The sequence below is a fragment of the Toxotes jaculatrix genome, chromosome 8 (genome assembly GCF_017976425.1).
Source record: "Toxotes jaculatrix isolate fToxJac2 chromosome 8, fToxJac2.pri, whole genome shotgun sequence".
Classification (NCBI taxonomy): domain Eukaryota; kingdom Metazoa; phylum Chordata; class Actinopteri; family Toxotidae; genus Toxotes; species Toxotes jaculatrix.
The window spans coordinates 3,761,417-3,776,436 of NC_054401.1; the positions used below are offsets into that span (position 1 = coordinate 3,761,417).

At 40.3% G+C, this 15,020-nt stretch overlaps 3 protein-coding genes across 3 annotated transcripts; all 3 read right to left on the bottom strand.

The window, feature by feature from the left end:
* Positions 1–5,295: 5,295 nt before the first annotated feature.
* LOC121186250 (macrophage mannose receptor 1-like) lies at positions 5,296–8,414 on the bottom strand. The gene is made up of 6 exons (XM_041044935.1): positions 8,398–8,414; positions 8,077–8,124; positions 7,182–7,589; positions 6,506–6,847; positions 6,304–6,395; positions 5,296–5,667 (listed from the first exon to the last, which is right to left on the bottom strand). The coding sequence occupies exons 2-6, from the start codon at positions 8,111–8,113 to the stop codon at positions 5,551–5,553; spliced, it is 996 nt and encodes a 331-aa protein (XP_040900869.1). The 5' UTR covers positions 8,114–8,124; positions 8,398–8,414; the 3' UTR covers positions 5,296–5,550.
* Positions 8,415–9,494: 1,080 nt separating this feature from the next.
* Positions 9,495–11,621, bottom strand: LOC121186252 (macrophage mannose receptor 1-like). Its single transcript, XM_041044936.1, has 6 exons — positions 11,546–11,621; positions 11,254–11,301; positions 10,599–10,989; positions 9,934–10,283; positions 9,759–9,844; positions 9,495–9,630 (listed from the first exon to the last, which is right to left on the bottom strand). Exons 2-6 carry the CDS (start codon positions 11,288–11,290, stop codon positions 9,517–9,519), a joined length of 978 nt encoding a protein of 325 aa, XP_040900870.1. The 5' UTR covers positions 11,291–11,301; positions 11,546–11,621; the 3' UTR covers positions 9,495–9,516.
* A 1,846-nt stretch (positions 11,622–13,467) lies between these two features.
* Positions 13,468–14,720, bottom strand: LOC121185521 (lithostathine-like). The gene is made up of 4 exons (XM_041043735.1): positions 14,610–14,720; positions 13,885–14,226; positions 13,710–13,795; positions 13,468–13,581 (listed from the first exon to the last, which is right to left on the bottom strand). The coding sequence occupies exons 1-4, from the start codon at positions 14,674–14,676 to the stop codon at positions 13,468–13,470; spliced, it is 609 nt and encodes a 202-aa protein (XP_040899669.1). The 5' UTR covers positions 14,677–14,720.
* Between the last annotated feature and the right edge of the window lie 300 nt (positions 14,721–15,020).

Sequence of the window (15,020 nt, forward strand, 5' to 3'; positions counted from 1 at the left end):
GTTATTGTCTATTATCTATTTTACTGCTCTTTATCTATTCTATTAGTTTTATTATAGTCACTTTTATCTCAAACTGCTTTACTGTTTACATTTCTACTGTATTGTTATCAGCTTGTCTAACATAAACACTCTGAATTGCACTAACCTGCATGAAAGATGCTTTACAAACAAAGATTGATTTATTGATTGATTGAACAAGGCTATGGAAGAGTCACAGGAGAGAACATGACAACAATCTAGTGGAATTATCCTGTGTGCAGCCTGTTGTTTTGAAATTTTATCCCAGCAGGAGGAGGATCATTCCGATACTGCACTAAATATCAAACTACAAGCCGATGCTTCACTTGAAAATTCAGTATAGAGTAGAAGGTGCAGTGTTGAGAATAATTGATCTATTGGTTAAAGTATTTCTCAGTAAAACAGTTTTGTTTATCAAAGCGTCCTGCACAGAGATGAAGCTCTTTAAGGCAAATCTGTAGTTTCTGATTTTGGGCAACATTTGTAAATAACACTTTTCAGATAGTAAAATGATATTTTCCTCATATTGGACACCAATCTGAAGGTAGAGTTACACACTGTTTTGTGCTGTCAAATATCACTGATTCAAATTTTAACCAAAACGTGAGTTTGCTCTTACATTGCGAGCACCGGTGCTCCTGCCATTCCGACTCGATCAGCTCGGGGAAGAAGGCTGCCAAATCCTGGTCGTGCTCCTGCAGCATGCAGGCAGGGCTGGAAGAGCTGTAGAAGTCCATGATTTCTCCAGGACCGAAAGACTGAAATTCCATATAGTCAAACATGATCTGGTTTCAGCGAAGTCCGCCTGGAGATGTTGTCCGCATGGGGAATCCTTCACGGCGGGGAGGCTTCTCTCGGTTTGCACCGCCTAAGTTTGTCTATAACTGATGCAAACGGTGTTTTTAACGGTAAAACATGACGGTGTTACACTCAGAAGGGGCGTGTGCGCTGCAGGAACAGACCTATATTTTACCGGTCACCGTCAGAAACTGCTTGCATGTTGACGCGCAGCCAGCGCGACTTCAGTCCTGCAGCGGAGACGCGGCGGTTAAACGCATCCAGATCTGAAGACTGTTTTGCATAACAAAGTTTGTTCCAGGACCTCTTCCTCTTCTTCCTCTTCCTCTTCTTCTTCTTCTTCTTCTTCTTCTTATCTCTTCTTTATTGACGAATGTCTCAACTCAACCTGCCTCATACCAGTTATGTCACAGCGACCGATGGTGTTACCTAATGTATGCGGGTGAACTCTCCATGAACCTCCTCCGCTGCTGACCTTCACATGACCCAGCCGCTGTCTGACATCACCAGCAGCGGTGGAAACAAGTACTGAAGTCCTTTACTCAAGAAAAGGAGCAGCCTGCCTCCATCAGAGTTTCACTATAAAGGGATGGCTCAACATTTCAAGAAATTACACGAGTCAGATTAGAAGTTCGGGCATCACCTTCTCACAAGACACCATTTACTTAAAGTTTTATAAGCAGTAATTAATGATTAATAAATGGTTTACTAATGCTTTACGTTTGAGTTGCCAAATTCCTCCAGCATAACACTTTGTTGGCACTAAAATTCATAAGGGAGACTCCTCCAGGCCATTAAGGCTGCAGTTGTAAATGATTGTAAGTCAGTGGGTCTCTGCAAAAGTCAGCCAATCGCCTATAAATGTAAATAAACCATTAAGAAGGGGTTCTATAATAAATCCACCAAGTCTGTAGTTCATAGGCAGTTTATAAATGGATTCACAGCTCATTGGAGGGGTCTCCCTGATGAATCAAATATCTGGAGGAGGATTTTCCACAACTTGGCAACCCAAAAGCTGTGGTTAGTGGTTTGCAGCTGATCTATAAAGCATTGGTAAATGACTTATCAACCACTAAACTATGAATTCTAATTTAAAAACTGTTTGTAAATTGTGCCTGTTGGGCCAAAAACAACTCCTCAGCTGTTTAACATTGCACTCCTTAAGACATTTTCTTTTTTTATTCCACGCATCATTATAAAAACCTGGTGCCTACACTGACCACAGTTCAGCTGGAGCTGTCTGTCTGAATGCACCTTAAATCTCATTAACGAGGCTGGTACGGATCTCGTTTGTTTAATTTTGTTCAAAAACAGAAATGTTATAGTGACAAGTTGTCGTTTTAATTAATAAGCTTTAGAAAGACATTTTGTTTTAAAATTCTGGACAGAACCAGATTAGAGCCAGTTGCCCCGTAGCCTCAGCTCCATACTGAGCTGACAGACATGTGAGAGGTACTTCTCTTCTCACCTAACTCCAAACTAGAACGTGAATAACAGTATTTTCTATTAAACTATAAATATGTCTAATATTTACCTTAGTAAAATCATCCCATCATCATCTTAAGCTGTGTTTTTGTTCTGAGTTTCTGATAAATATACACATCAGAGATGCAGCCTTTAATGCAGGATATAAAAATGCAGTGGGAGACTATTTAAAAGCCTTATGTAAACATGTAAGACAACCGAGTGCATTCAAACCATCCATTATCCATGACCCAGCAATGTATTTATTTATTTATAAGTCCTTTTATTTTTTGTCTTAAAGTTAAGTTTCATGGTCTTCAGCACAGTGCTGCTGTACAGCTGCTTTATTACTTTGAGTTGTCAGTGACACACCTATTATTTGAATATCAATGCTTGCGTTTCAAAGTGATATATTATAGAATTACACCCCTTGTGTAATATGGTCTTTAATTTGTCTCTTCTCATCAGAGACTGTCAGTGTCTCTCATAAATATTTTCTTTTAAATACTCCAGTGGCTTCTAATAAAGAGGATTTAATGAGAATAAGAGGAGGGGGACTTTGTTTCAGTCACTGACTAGGCATGATCTGTAAACATGTTCAGATAAATATGTTTACAGACCAGGCCTACTAAAAAACTAACAAACAAACAAACAAAAAAAAAAATCAAACTTAGGACTTGACTTGTTTTCACTGGATGTTGTTCATATTCAAATGATTCCAAAACTGAATTAAAACACGCATCCTGCTGCTAACACACACACACACACACACACAAAAAAATCACACAAGTGCATTAGTATCAGCATGCTGGAGAACATTTAGGTTTTTAGGTCTGGATTTGCCATAAAGGGACACTCGTCTGTTTTAAATAAAGGGCATCAGAGCACAGCACATGACACTGATGCTCCAGTATTGGCATTTCATGATTGAAACCATGTGGCCTTTTACAAAATCAATACTTTTTAGGTTCTGTTTTTCTTCATCCACGTCCACTTCAATTCCCGATCCTTGACTTTAAGTGAGAAATATTTGCAGTTAGGAGGAGCCATAATTAAATCTACCGGAAGACAAAGTAGGTCAGCTGCAAGATGGGTTGGTGGGCGGGGGGAAGGAAGTCTGTTCCACTTCAAAATAATGGAACTAATTTTCAACATTCATCAACTGGAAATGACTGAAAACAACTTCCCTGCCCTAAAAACAAAAAAAAGAGAAATATACAGAAAAGGAATTTAATGCATCATTTGGAAACGAACCACTGAAAAGAGACAGAGTGTTGCAGGCAGGTGGTGCCAAAGAAGAATGTTTAAGCTATTTAGTTTGAAAAAAAAAAAAAATACACTTGATCTCCTTCAATGCCACTGCTAACCCCATTGAGGCGTAGGGGCAGCACAGCTCCAATGTTAAAGGAGGCTAATTACTCCCAGTATCTCCCACACTCCAGGGAGGCGAGGTCATCCAGAGGACAGGCATGTGAAACATTCCTGCAGCCTGCTGCTGCTGCTGCTGCCTGCCCTCCCTCCCAGCTCAGCCTTCCCCTGTCCTCCTTTCTCCTCCTTCATCCATCCTCCCCTGGCTCCTCGTCTTCCTCCTCTTCCCTCTGTCCCATTTAGCATTGCTCGCATTTTTTTTTCTTGCTCTCTTGCCTTGACCACTCTTTTCAATATTCATTCAGTCATTTGTTTTCATTCTGTGGTAGGTGTGAATCCATTCAGCCATTCATCAATGATTTTTTTATTTGTGGACTTAAGTTAGGGCATTTGTTGAAACGTCTACAGCCATGTTAGCGGCTCTGTGAGGCTGTATTTATTTTAAAATAAATGCCGACCTCAGCATGCTAACGTGCTCACAATGACAATACTAACATGTTGATGTTAGCATGCTAACATTCAGGCTGTCACTTTTTCAAAAAGTCAAGTTCAAACTAATTTGAACAAAGATAATTGGTCAAATTAGTTTGAACAGACAAGTTTAACATAAATCAAACTACTTCTGATGGTTTATTGTGCTTATAGACTGTAACTTTATTATTTATATATTCAACCATAAACAAAAATACAGGAAAATTTTAAATTCTGACCTGATGATGGTGCCAAGTGAAAAGAAAGAAAGAAAGAAATCTACCCTAAAAGTACAAAACCACCCAAACCCAGAGGCAGAAACCACATCTCGGCTTTGTTAAGGCTGTAAAACTCTTTTCATCTGCTCCTCGTTTTGTGCATTTATGTGAGTGTCCCCAGCATTTTGTCCAAATATGGCGTCGCACCAAATGGTACAACGGAACAAAACAACCAAACGATCCTCGGTTTCCCTTTTGCTTCTTTACAACCAGCTGTAAACCTTCAGCTGGAGCCTGGCACCACTGAGGGGTTATTTATTAGTGCAATATATCTCTTTATTTTCACTGTCACACAAGCAGGAACAGCATGACAGGGACTGAACAGGTTTAAGATGGCTCCCTGTAAGTCAAACTCCTCTTTGAAGTTGTTTTTGATTTTCCAAAGCGTCAAACCTGGCCTGTTAAACAGCTGGAAAACAAGGCCATTCTTGCTTATTGATGAATGGTTGCCGTGATTCTTTTTAATTTGAAGCAGCATTTGGGGCCAATAACATAATTGGTACATAAATGGCACATAAACTACTGTACTGTACTGTACTGGCACACTGTAAATTATATTTTGTGTGGTTCCATATAGATATAAACTGCCAACTGGAGGGACTTTTTGCTAGCATTTAAAATAGGTATCCAAACTGTAAAAGAAGGATTTCCAGTGCTAGATACTGGGGAAGTGCATTCAGGTACTTTCATGTGTCACAATTGCAAGATTTTACACGCATGTAACACCTAATGGGGTTGTCATAGTTCCATTTCAAGTCAATTTAAAGGGCAATGTTTGTGTCCTGGCCAACATTGCAAAGCCCAGACATTAAAACAGAAAAGTACGATGAACTAATCCACCAACCTACCTGTGCTGTTTTTTTAATTGAATAAAAATAAAAAATCCAGAAGATGGATCTAGCAAACTGAATGCTTCACACTAACTTTACTAAGCAAACAACAGCCTAAAGTATGGCATTTTGTTATAGTATAGACTTAATGTAATAGCAATATACTGCACATAAATCTTCACAAGAGCACAGAGAGTGAAAGTTACAACATGTTTTGTTTTACAACCTATTAAAATATTTGATGTACTACATCTGGTTAATAAAGTCATCGAACTACACTAATTTTGGTTCTGTTGTTTTCTGTAGATTGTCGACAAACATGATCAGTTACAAAGAACATCTTCCTCCAGAGGCTTCTTCAGTTCGTTTATCTGTTTTCTGGGTTGAATCATCCACCTCAGGTTAACTTCAGGCAGTAAAGCCTTGCTCCTTGCACCCAGCTGAGAGCGAATAAAGGCAATATTAGAAGGCCAACATTATTCATTTCATGTTATTTTTGTAAATAGAAAGACATTTTACTTTTGAGGGGTTGTTTTGTCCTTTGTGTCAGCATAGTACATTTTTTGTCTGAGACATCTGACTCTGAAATCTGATTCTTGAGTTCTGATGTCTAAGATCTGATGCAGAGACCTGATCCTGAGGTCTGGCTGCGAGTTCTGTCCCCTAAGGTCTGACAGCTGTGGGTCTGATCTGAAGGACTTTGGCCTGAGGCATGATTTCTTAAGGACTGATTCTGATGCCTGATCCTGGGAACCAGTCCTGTTCTGACATCTGGTTTTGAAGTCTGATGTCTATGATCTGATACCCGAGGCCTGATGTTAACTTCTCGTCTCAGAGGTCTGATTGTAAAGGTCTGTACCCTGAGGTCTGATCCCTGAAATCTTAAACTGAGATCTAACCCTTGAGATAATTGATGTCTCATGACTGAGATCTTATCCCTAAGATCTGATGATTTAGGTCTGATGCCTGAGGTCTGATCCTCAGATGGGATGCGATCCTAGGACCTGATCAGATGGACAAATAGAGGTTCTGGTTCCTGAGATTTAGATGTGTATAGGGGTAGGACGGTGTTGTACCTGCTGTAGAATCTGGGTGTTTGTAGCTGGATCTGAGAGGTCAGCAGCAGTCTCAATCTTTATCCTCACCACGGTGAACTTCACTTTCAGGGCTGCACAGTCCAACAAACACAAATCCAAAAACCAAGCATGGAAATATTATTGCAACGTGAGAAAAAGAAAAACAGAAACGTGTTTATGAGATTTATATATATTTTTTCACCTCCTTGGCACCAGAAGGAATATTTGGAGTCACAGCTCTCATCAGACCAGCTGTGGTCCGGGCTCTCCACCACACAATACTGGTTCCCAACATAGTTATTTGGCTGGTCATTTGCCCAATTCCTGAGGGAGCTGCTGCTTTTGTCGGACCACATCCATGGCACACGGTACAAGCCAATCCACACATGATTTATTGATTTCACTGCTGCCACCGCTGCGTCTTCCTGAGCATTCGTGATCATAGCCAGGTCCGTGAAGTGTGCTCTGCAGTGAGCCTGCGCACCTTCCCACGTCTGTCCCTGGTAAACGAGAGTATATGCTTTCGTGCCTGGAGGACTTGAATCTATAACAGAGGAAAAGTAAAGCCAGTGAGAGAAGCGCAGCAGCATTAGGTATGAGGACGTGGTAGAGATGAGTAGATAAGGTTAAGCATGTTGGTTTCTTTCCCATGTATCTGTCCCATAATCCATAAAGTTATAATTCACAAAGCCAAATTAAGCTGGTCTGAGGGGAACGTAAAACCGTTTGCTTTCACTTGCTTTCCCTCCTACATAATTATCATGACTAATGTAATGGATGGCTTATCTAATACTCTCAGTGCAACTGAATATAACAGCAAAGACTTATTAGTAATTTAAAGACTTTGTTTAAGAAAATAAATAAATTGAAATTCTTACCCATGTAACAGATAAAATATAATTTACAGGGACATATTTCATCGTTCCACATTCCATCCGCCTTCATTGACACACAGCTCTGATTTCCTCCCTGATTATCTGGTTGACCAGGCGCCCAGTTGCTGTAATCAGTCTCACTTGTTTTGCCAGTTGTTGACCATCTCCAGGAGTTTGCATCATTGCCCATAATTCCCTTCCAGGATTTTGGATCGTCATACAGTCCGATCCACAACCATGAGGTGTCCACAAGTGGTCTGTTCAACCCACTGAAGTCGTCCGAGCTTTCAAAGGTTGCCAGATCAGTGTGTTTCACTCTGCAGTAATGCTGAGCGTCGGACCAGTTCATCGGCAGGTTGACAAAGTGGTACTGACGAAGGAGGGCGTGGGAGCAGGGAGTGAGGCCAGATCCTAAGGGTTGATGACAGAGGGCACATGTGGCTGTAAACTACAAAAGTCACGTTTGGAATTGAATAATGTCTGAAGGTTTTTTATTTAGTTTTATAATAGAAAAGGTCCCATCTTTAGTGAGTGCACCAGAAGGAGAAAGGAACAGAGAACACACCACTAGTAAAATTATCGCATAAGGAAAGAGATCAGTTAATCATTGGTTTGAATGACTGCATCAGTGTCACATGCCTTTTAAATTACTGTTGCCATAGTCTTTACTTCATTACAATTCATTCCAGCCCAATCTTTAGGAGTCAGATATGGGCAACTTCTAAACAAAATTAAGTGCTGTGGACTTCAAATGAGTTCCCTGCCCTGATGTAAATAAAATCTCTCTCAGAGGCCACCATTTCTCAGCTGTGAAATCGCTTTGAAATAGTTGTGGTGCTCATAAATCAGAAACCAAAAGATCAGTGTGAAATTATGGAAAGCAATCAAAAGTTCTTACCCAAGAAGACAAAAATCAAAAGCTCTGTGTAATCCATGTTTGATTTCACTGAAAATTAAAAAAGAAAAGGACAAGTAGTGATAGAAAAAATATCAAGCATTTAGTAGGACCTCACACATTAAAGCAAAAATCCACTTTAAACAATAACACATTCAAGACATTTTACATTTTGAACAAGCTTGATTATGGTTTTAGACTTGGTCCAATATTTATAAAGCAGTTGCTTTATAATAATAATAATAATACTAAAGAAGAATGATTAAGAATAAATAGAAAAAATACTCACATGTATAAAATCTCTTGGCAGCAAATTTACCAGACCTGGAATCACTTGTATCTTCAAGCTCTGCCTCCCTCTCTGAGACGTATCCAGTGCTGATCTGTACATACGTACCATACTCATATTTAAATATCCAAATGAGAAAAGGTAACCTTAGTCTTTGATTATTTCTTACACAGCCATGACATCTGCTCAAATTTCACTATCTTCCAAGGCCTACAGAAACAATTTACATATAAAATTGACTTTTTAAAAAAAAGTTCCTACAGAGCATTGGAAAACACAAAAAGTGGATTGGACGAAACCACAAACCACACAACACTATTCCAGCCAATCAGCATCATCACTGTCAACGAGTGGTAGAGGTTTTTTGTTTTGTTTTGTTTTTTTCAATAAGCAAATGCCTGCTGTAGGTAAACATGTGAGTCGCAGGCTGAGACACAACCAGTTCGTTGCTGATATTTCTTGGAAGGTTTATATTTCAATAAACAAATGAGGAATATGACAGAGGTCACTTTGGCTGCTGCACGATGATAACAATGACTGATGGTTGCTTGGGATGAAAACTAAAATGTTTCGTCACTTTTTAAAATGTAATGTTAGTGGCTTATTATTTTAAACTTATCACCTCCTAACACTTGCATATTTGCAGGTAAAACTCAGATCCTGTTGCTCTTGTAATAAGCTCATTTTCATATGGAAATGCTGCAGGGGGTTAACTTGGGCAACAGACACTGTCTCATGCAGACCAAGCAAATAAATATCTGTGGTCATCACACATCAACACACATCGTTTGTATTAAACATTCATACACACACTGTGTCTCTTAAAGTTAAGTGCTGCCAGTGCCTCAACATTAAATTTAATAATGTTGTTGTCAGTGAATATTTTATTGATACGTTCAGTAGCAACATTTTGTAGCTTGATAATTAATTAAGAAATGATGTTAATGAAATGTCAGGTGGCTTCATGTTCACTCCAAAAAAGTTCATCATGTATAAATATAATTTCTAGTCCTTTAATGGCTGAAGCTTAACTTAATACATTATTAAATACACAAATAACTGCATTAACAACACGACAGAGCCACTATATGATTACACAAAGAATGATGATTTTAAACATGCAGGCTGATGTTGTGGTTGCAGACAAAACCAAATTAAGTGCACTGAGCTCCTGGGAGTTCCTCTTGATCGTTTTCCTGTTTTCTGGGCTGAATCTTCCATTGCAGCTTAATGTCCATCAGTCCCCGGCGTTTTAGCAGTGCACCCAGCTGAGGAGGAATAAAAGAAATATGTTTTCTACAATTGCAAACTCTGCAGAGCCTCGTGTCATTTTTGATTCATTTCGTGTAAGTTTCCTACTTCAAAGAATGAAAGAGAGGAAGAGCAAGAGTTGTACCTGCTGGATGAACTGGGAGTCAATAGCTGGATCTGTCATGTCAGCGCTGGTCTGAAACTTCATCTTCACCACCATCCCTTTTGGATCTGCACAATCCAATAAACACACAACAACGTTACAAACCAAAGAGACACAAACTGCAAACCAGAAATTAAAAAAACAAGTGAACAGTCACCTTCATGGCAAACGAAAGTGTTCTGGGTATTACAGTCCAAATCACTCCATTCATGCTGAGCGTTCTCAGCCGCACAGAACTGGTGAAGATTACTGTTATCTGGTTGTCCACTTTGCCAGTTTCTGAATAAGCTGTTGCTGCCATCAGTCCAAGTCCATGGAGTTCGGTACAGACCAATCCATACAGAAACAGATCCTGGTTTTGCTTGGTAGACTTCAGTATTTTCATCAGAGTTTTCAATCACAGCCAAATCAGTGTAGTTCTTTCTGCAGTAATCTCGGGCATCAGCCCACCGTAGCTCAATTGGGACATACACAAAGGTTTTTGTGTTTACTGCTGTTCCTGCAACAGACAGAAGTGGAATCAGTGTAAGAATGAAAATATTTAAATCATTTCAAAGCATTTTCAGACAATTCACTGCAGGGCAGCCATGTTGGAGTTTTAAAGCATTTTGGGGAAACACCGTTTTTGCTTTCTTGTCAGCCGTTAGATCAGAAGATTGACGCCATTTGCATTTCTGCAAGAGCTCCTGTACTGTGGCTGTGACAATATGTTTGAAGTTCATTAATGGACAGGTGTCTGCCTTGCAGTCTCCCTGTCCCTGACAGGTAAGGTCAATAGGAACAATAAAGTTGATTCATGCAAATAGTTTTTTACCAGTATAACAAACAAAACTTCTGAAATCTTCACAGGCTTCATCAGTCCATGATCCATCGTGGTACATCATACCACAGAACTGTAAATACCCGTTGTTTGGTTCACCAGAAAGCCAGACGGTATAACGAGATGCGCTCATTTGACCAGTTGCTGACCATTTCCAGGAGTTGGCATCATTGCACGTGGTTTTCTTCCATGATTCTGGGTCATCACTCAGTCCAATCCATGCATGTGAGGTGTTCAAAGCAGGTCTTTCCAACATACGTATGTCCTCCATACTTCTGATGGAAGCCAGGTCGGTGTATTTCTCTCTGCAGTACTGTCGAGCACCACTCCAGGTCAGTGTCAAGTTGACATAGTGGAAATGACGACGGAGGCAAGAGGTGGGGAGGCAAAATCCTGGGGATTGATGACAGAGGCTCAGTGCTCACAATAGCCCTGTTCAGACCTGGCATTAATGTGCATCTCAGGTGATTCCATCACAAGTGGACAGCTCTCAATAATAATAACTCTAAATGCGTTCTTAAAATCTCTCTCAGAGGCCACCATTTCTCAGCTGTACAATTCAACAGACGCTTTGAAATGGTTGTGTGGCGCTCATAAATCAGAAACCAAAACTTAAAGATCAATGTGAAATTATGGAAAGCAATCAAAAGTTCTTACCCAAGAAGACAAAAATCAAAAACTCTGTGTAATCCATGTCTGATTTCACTGAAAAGTTAAAAAAACAAAACGTAGAAGTAGTGATAGAAAAAATATCAAGCATTTACTAGGACCTCACATATTAAAGCAAAAATCCACTTTAAACAATAACACATTCAAGACATTTTACATTTTGAACAAGCTTGATTATGGTTTTAGACTTGGTCCAATATTTATAAAGCAGTTGCTTTATAATAATAATAATAATAATAATAATAATAATATAGAAAAATGATTAAGAATAAATACTCACATGTATAAAATCTCTTGGCAGCAAATTTACCAGACCTGGAATCACTTGTATCTTCAGGGTGTGTTTAACAGACAAGAGATTGGAAGCAAGTGCATGGAAGGATTGTCAACGAGTCGCAGGCTGAGACACAACCAGTTCGTTGCTGATATTTCTTGGAAAGTTTATATTTCAATAAACAAATGAGGAATATGACAGAGGTCACTTTGGCTGCTGCACGATGATAACAATGACTGTTTGATGGTTTCTTGGGATGAAAACTAAAATGTTTCGTCACTTTTTAAAATGTAATGTTAGTGGCTTATTATTTTAAACTTATCACCTCCTAACACTTGCATATTTGCAGGTAAAACTCAGATCCTGTTGCTCTTGTAATAAGCTCATTTTCATATGGAAATGCTGCAGGGGGTTAACTTGGGCAGCAGACACTGTCTCGTGCTGACCAAGTGTGGCGGGAGCGGAGGCTTAGGGAAAGAGGTGTTGCGACAACGCCACCTGGGGAATTTCACCCCAGGAAATAACTAAGCTATGCTAAGTGTAGAGTTACAGGTTCTTTCATATCAATTGGGCAAGAGACAGTGTAGGAGGGTTTAAAAGAAACAATAACTTTATTTAACACAAATAATTAACAAAATTCAAATATCAAAAAGGAAACTACAGATCAGGCACTTAGGAGTTAGCCACCATAAAACTAGAACTTGGGCCAAGGAGTGCAAACGGGACGAGGGCTTACCACGGCGGCAGGGAGAATCAAAAGGGAAAGGGCCATAGAACTAGCCACCCGTGACACCGCACAACAAAAAGGAATCGTGAAGAACACCACCACCAGGGACCAACTGCCGCCTCAGGCCCTCAGCACCTGTTTAAAAGAAAAGAAAATTAAAACAGGCCAAGTGCTTCACTTGGCCAGTTTCAAATAAACCCAAGAAAAACAAAAAGAACAAAATACAACATACAAAATAGAACAAAACAAAAAGCTACAACCTAAATAACTCAAGAGAAATAATGTAAGAAAAGGAAACAAAGAAATAACAATTTAAAATGTTGTGGAGGTCTCAGTGGAGCAGACCGGCTCAGGACTCTGCGATGACCAGAACAGCGCGGAGCAGGACCTCACAAAAGAACGGCAGTGTGCAAAAGAGCAGCAGTCTGCGCAAAACGCCGCACTCCACAGACCAGGACGAAACAGAAAACAGAAGAATAAAACTGAACACAGAACATCAGAAAACAGAACAGAGGAGTATACAACAGAACAGAACAGCAGTGCCTCCCGGGCGTGGTAGCCAGTGGCAGGCCAAGCAATGCCAGGACGCACTCTCGCCTGGGCATATGGCGCAGCTACGCGGAGGATCAGAGGGTTCGGGCCTCAAAGGCCGCGGCTCGACCACACAAACAGATACACGAAAGCACCCAGAAGAAACCCAGCGGCACAATCCGTCTCCCACAGCGCCAGCAACCAGGTGCGCTGGATATGCGGAAACTGGTGCCTCGACGGCTGCCACAAACAACAACTATTGCATTAAACATTCATACACACTCTGTGTCTCTTAAAGTTAGGGAAGTGCTGCCAGTGCCTCAACATTAAATTTAATAATGTTGTCGTCAGTGAACATTTTATTGATACGTTCAGTAGCAACATTTTGTAGCTTGCTAATTAAGTAAGAAATGATGTTAATGAAATGTCAGGGGGCTTCATGTTCATTCCAAAAAATGAATAAGTTCATCATGTATAAATATAATTTCTAGTCCTTTAATGGCTGAAGCTTAACTTAATACATAATTAAATACACAACTGCATTAACAACACGACAGAGCCACTATATGATTAAAGAAAGGTGTATTTTAGGTAAAGGATTATTTGTCACATGTGTCATCCGATGATTTTAAACATGCAGGCTGACTTTGTGGCTGCAGACAAAACCAAATTAAGTGCACTGAGCTCCTGGGAGTTCCTCTTGATCGTTTTCCTGTTTTCTGGGCCGAATCTTCCATTGCAGCTTAATGTCCATCAGTCCCCGGCGTTTTAGCAGTGCACCCAGCTGAGGAGGAATAAAAGAAATATGTTTTCTACAATTGCAAACTCTGAAGAGCCTCGTGTCATTTTTGATTCATTTTCTGTAAGTTTCCTACTTCAAAGAATGAAAGAGAGGAAGAGCAAGAGTTGTACCTGCTGGATGAACTGGGACTGAATAGCTGGATCTGTCATGTTAGCGCTGGTCTGAAACTTCATCTTCACCACCATCCCTTTTGGATCTGCACAATCCAATAAACACACAACAACGTTACAAACCAAAGACACACAAACTGCAAACCAGAATTTAAAAAAACAAGTGAACAGTCACCTTCATGGCAAACGAAAGTGTTCTGGACATTACAGTCAAAATCACTCCATTCATGCTGAGCGTTCTCAGCCGCACAGAACTCGTTAACATTTGCGTTATCTGGTTGTCCACTTTGCCAGTTTCTGAATAAGCTGTTGCTGCCATCAGTCCAAGTCCATGGAGTTCGGTACAGACCAATCCATACAGCAACGGATTGTGGTTTTGCTTGGTAGACTTCAGTATTTTCATAAGCGTTTTCAATCACAGCCAAATCGGTGTAGTTCTTTCTGCAGTAATCTCGGGCATCAGCCCATCGTAGCTCAATTGGGACATACACAAAGGTTTTTGTGTTTACTGCTGTTCCTGCAACAGACAGAAGTGGAGTCAGTAACCACTGCTCAGACAAAATAAACTTTCTGAAGGTGTCAGCTTGGGCCCTTGGGAAATATGAAGGGAACTTATTTTGTAGTTCAAACTGTAAATGAACTGAAAAAGAAATCTGAATAACTGGTAATATTCTGGTATTTAGGAGGCTCAGTTCAGACTTAACCCAGTTACAAAGCAGCATTACAGAGCTCCAGATGAGATTAGGAGAACTAAGATTCACCCACAGAGCTCCTGCACTGTGGCTGTGACATTTTGTATGAAGTTCATTAATGGACAGGTGTCTGTCTTGCAGTCTCCCTGTCCCTGACAGGTAAGGTCAATAGGTACAGTAAAGTCGATTAATACAAATAGTTTCTTACCAGTATAACAAACAAAACTGTACAAATCTTCACAGGATGCATCATTCCATCCTCCGGTGGAGTGCATCGTGATACAGTACTGTACATATTTATTATCAGGGTCTCCAGAAAGCCAGATGCTATAACTAGATGCATTCATTTCACCAGTTGCTGACCACTGCCACTTCCATGATGCTGGGTAATCACTTAGTCCAATCCATGCATCTGTGGTGTCCAAAGCAGGTCTTTCCAACATACGTATGTCCTCCATACTTCTGATGGAAGCCAGGTCGGTGTATTTCTCTCTGCAGTACTGTCGAGCACCACTCCAGGTCAGTGTCAAGTTGACATAGTGGAAATGACGACGGAGGCAAGAGGTGGGGAGGCAAAATCCTGGGGATTGATGACAGAGGCTCAGTGCTCACAATAGCC

Coding starts and splice junctions, on each gene's coding strand:
- LOC121186250 (XM_041044935.1), bottom strand. CDS start 8,113: ATGGATTACACAGAGCTTTTGATTTTTGTCTTCTTGG. Junction 7,590..8,076: donor TTTGATTTTTGTCTTCTTGG/GTAAGAACTTTT, acceptor ATCAACCCTTAG/GATCTGGCCTCACTCCCTGC. Junction 6,396..6,505: donor TTCCTTCTGGTGCCAAGGAG/GTGAAAAAATAT, acceptor TGGACTGTGCAG/CCCTGAAAGTGAAGTTCACC.
- LOC121186252 (XM_041044936.1), bottom strand. CDS start 11,290: ATGGATTACACAGAGTTTTTGATTTTTGTCTTCTTGG. Junction 10,990..11,253: donor TTTGATTTTTGTCTTCTTGG/GTAAGAACTTTT, acceptor ATCAATCCCCAG/GATTTTGCCTCCCCACCTCT. Junction 10,284..10,598: donor GATTTCAGAAGTTTTGTTTG/TTATACTGGTAA, acceptor TCCACTTCTGTC/TGTTGCAGGAACAGCAGTAA.
- LOC121185521 (XM_041043735.1), bottom strand. CDS start 14,676: ATGCACTCCACCGGAGGATGGAATGATGCATCCTGTGAAGATTTGTAC. Junction 14,227..14,609: donor CAGTTTTGTTTGTTATACTG/GTAAGAAACTAT, acceptor TGTCTGTTGCAG/GAACAGCAGTAAACACAAAA. Junction 13,796..13,884: donor CACTTTCGTTTGCCATGAAG/GTGACTGTTCAC, acceptor TGGATTGTGCAG/ATCCAAAAGGGATGGTGGTG.